Genomic DNA, 3,135 nt, shown 5'->3' with positions numbered 1-3,135 from the left:
CTCGATTCTCTTGGAGATCTATTCGATGTAGCTCTTCTTTTTACGGTGTGTTTGTTGAGATCCGATGAAATGTGGGTTTATGATCCAGATCCGATGAATTCGGCTAGCTTTGACCGGTCGCCATGCATGCGTCCTACGGCGGTTCAAGTTGCGACATGTGGGTGCAGGGCCCACTCGTGGGGAAGACGTTTCTTTATCTTCGTATCTTCCCTCTCAGCCGCTCATCTCTCTTTGTATTTTCTCTGCCACCACGTACATGTCGATAAGGTCATGTCCTCAAAGGCTTTCTTCCCCGAGCTGCCACTGTGGTGCACCACCATCAGCTAGCCTCCCCCGCTTAGACCTGCCCGAGTGTGGTGGCGTTGGCCTTTTTCCCACACGGAGCATGCTGTCCCCTATGAGTTGCGAGCGTCCACCCCTGGCCATGTCGGCGTTGGTGGTTGTGCCCATGCGCCCCGAACTGCTGCAGCCGTTGTTGTCCAAACTGCAAGCTATGGCACTGCAACCATACAAGCTTTGACGAAAAAAGTTGCAACTTTAATGCGGAGATGCTGGAATCATCAAGCTGAAAAAGCTGTGACCAACCCCCGTCGGTGCTGGAGAAGACGCGCCCCGGACTCCACAGTGCTACAATCGGCACCACCGTTCCTGGAATAGTGGTCCACATTTGCTGCAGCCGGCCGGCACTTGAGGTGACGACCCCACATGCTGGAATCGACAGTCACCTCGGGGCGGCAAGCTACAATCGTTGACATAAAAGTTGCAACCTTTGTCTGGCGTTGCTGGAACCGGCAATGGCGAGAGCTATGATCGGGAGACGTTTTGCTGGGACCGGCAAGACTACAAGCTGCAACCGGCAAGACAACTTGCTAGAACAGGCGACGCCAGAACTTCCAACCGTTGGGGCAGGGAGCTGCAACCATCGAGTTGAGAGAGCTGCAACTGTTGGGACGCCGTGCTCTCTGACGGCTAGGAAGCGTGGTTGATGTTACGTGCGGAGCTTGCATGGCCACGGTGCGCTGAAACCTGCCGCCCTGGATGTTGCGTGCCGGAAAGCTCTCCGTGCCGGAACGGGCTGACAATGATGATGCAGAGTCGCCGGCATGGCGTGCAGTGAGCACAATTCCGGTCGCTGCAAGCTCCGGCGGTGGAGCGTGCCGTGACGGGTCGGGGCACTCTCTGCTACAAGATCGTCGGCTGCCATTGAAGGGGGGAGAGGGAAGCTAGGTAGATGTGTTGCAGGGGATCTCGGTTGTGCTGTGATCTCAAACGGTGATTTTGGGGGATGCGTGCGTTAACCTTTTTGTTTTGTTTTGACATGTGGACCAACGTATGCCATGCGGTGCGGTGCGTTGACTTTGCCAGACAGGAGGAGTCGATTCGAAGGAGTACGAAGCAATAGAAGAGCGAAAAACAGAACGGGCTGTGCGTGGCCGGTTCGGATAAGAGGTGTGGCGTTGGAGGTGGTGTCAGAGACGGAAGCCGAGCACCCAGCCGTGATAAGAGGGACCGGCCCAGATCGGCAAGAGAAGCGAAGCAGAAACAACAAATCAATCGACTCGCCGTCTTGATTCAAGGCGATGGCGGCGCCGATGCGATGCGCGGTGAGGAGGCTCATCGGCGGCCAGCGACCCCAGGCATTGTACAAAGCCGTCGTCTCGCCGCTGGTCGAGCAGGGGCATGGCCGGCTGATGCCAAGGCTTATCAACGGCGGCCGACCTTCCTGTTTTCCTCTCAGATCTATGTCCTCCGGCGGCGCAGGTTGCAAAGACTTTTCCGATGCCGCCGCTGCTGCCCACCCAGCAAACGGCAACGCCGCCCCGATGGTATAAGTTCGGCAACTGTTTTCTTTTCATGCATGTTCATTCCTGCTGCACTTCTCAGATAAAAGATCGATGGTTACATGGCAAAAGATCTGCAACTTCGTTTTTCCACCGGTTAATCAAAACTCATCTTCGATCTGTCCGCCATCAACCCTGTGGAGAACCTGCGCCAGACCTCGACCCAGAGAGAGCATGGGCCTATCGGCAGTACTGCGAGATCGAGACCAAGAAACACGACCTCTTCTACCTGATCGCTGAGTTGGAGAAGAGGCACCAGATCGTAGGTACACGGGAAAAAACATGGAGCTCCTCTTCCATCTTTTCGGACACGTTGATCCTAATCCCAGCGATCCCCTCTGGTATGATCATAATCCGAAAGAATTTTAGTGCACACGATTGATTATTTGCTCTTCTTAGTTGGTATCTACACTGATATCTAATTTTCTATTTTTCGATAAAGAGCGACTTTATTATCTCGGAATTGATATCTAATTTTCTATAATCTCCCCTAAAAGAAATCTAATTTTCTATAATCTCTGGGTCTTTGTAGGTGCCGCGCTCGTTCAAGAGAAAGACTCAACAATTGTCTGCTATATGGAATGCCTACCGCGATGGCCACTTGGATGTACATGGATTGGGAGAGTTGGAGAAGTATGTTTGCCTTTGTACTTGGAATTGGTCACTAGTACATTTCACTATGTCATGAGTCCAGATATTATAAGTGGAGTAAATTTCGTTAAAGTACACTTTTTGTTGGCTAAATGTCAAGGAATTGCACTTCACTATGTCATGAGTCCAGATATTATAAGTGGAGTAAATTTCGTTAAAGTACACTTTTTGTTGGCCAAATGTCAAGGAATTGCACTTCTATTTTTTTGTGGTCTCTTGTTTCAAGAGGCTGCACTTTCTAAAGCACAATTCTTTTGGTAGCTTAAAAAATAAGCTGCCCCCTTCACGGCCTCTCCTGTGCTGTCTCCTCTATACGTTGGACCTTATACGCTAGTTATGGAAAAATTAGTCCATATAAGCCCCAGCGAATAGAGGAGACGGCTTATGAGATAAGTTGGGGAGGGGGTGCTTATTTTTTTGACGTCGATATTGGACTGACGTTTCGTCTGCGAGCTCCCAGAATGAACGAAACATTCGCCCAGGGAGGGAGGTTCAACTGAACGAAATCGTTCGATGGAAGAACCCCTCCAGCCAGAGCAATCTAAAAGGTCTAACAGCCCATTTTGCTGGGCCTTTTCTGAGACATGAATAAAAGCACAAAAAAGGTAAAATATGAAGAAGAAAAAGGAACTCCTTGCCATAA

At 50.8% G+C, this 3,135-nt stretch overlaps 1 protein-coding gene across 1 annotated transcript; it reads left to right on the top strand.

Annotated features, from left to right (window-relative positions):
* The first annotated feature begins 1,457 nt into the window (after positions 1–1,457).
* Positions 1,458–2,753, top strand: LOC123057116 (uncharacterized). Its single transcript, XM_044480265.1, has 3 exons — positions 1,458–1,826; positions 1,997–2,182; positions 2,374–2,753. Exons 1-3 carry the CDS (start codon positions 1,598–1,600, stop codon positions 2,751–2,753), a joined length of 795 nt encoding a protein of 264 aa, XP_044336200.1. The 5' UTR covers positions 1,458–1,597.
* Positions 2,754–3,135: the final 382 nt, after the last annotated feature.

This window comes from Triticum aestivum, chromosome 1A, assembly GCF_018294505.1.
Source record: "Triticum aestivum cultivar Chinese Spring chromosome 1A, IWGSC CS RefSeq v2.1, whole genome shotgun sequence".
In the NCBI taxonomy this organism is placed as follows: Eukaryota; Viridiplantae; Streptophyta; class Magnoliopsida; order Poales; family Poaceae; genus Triticum; species Triticum aestivum.
This window is presented reverse-complemented; position numbering and strand designations above follow the sequence as displayed.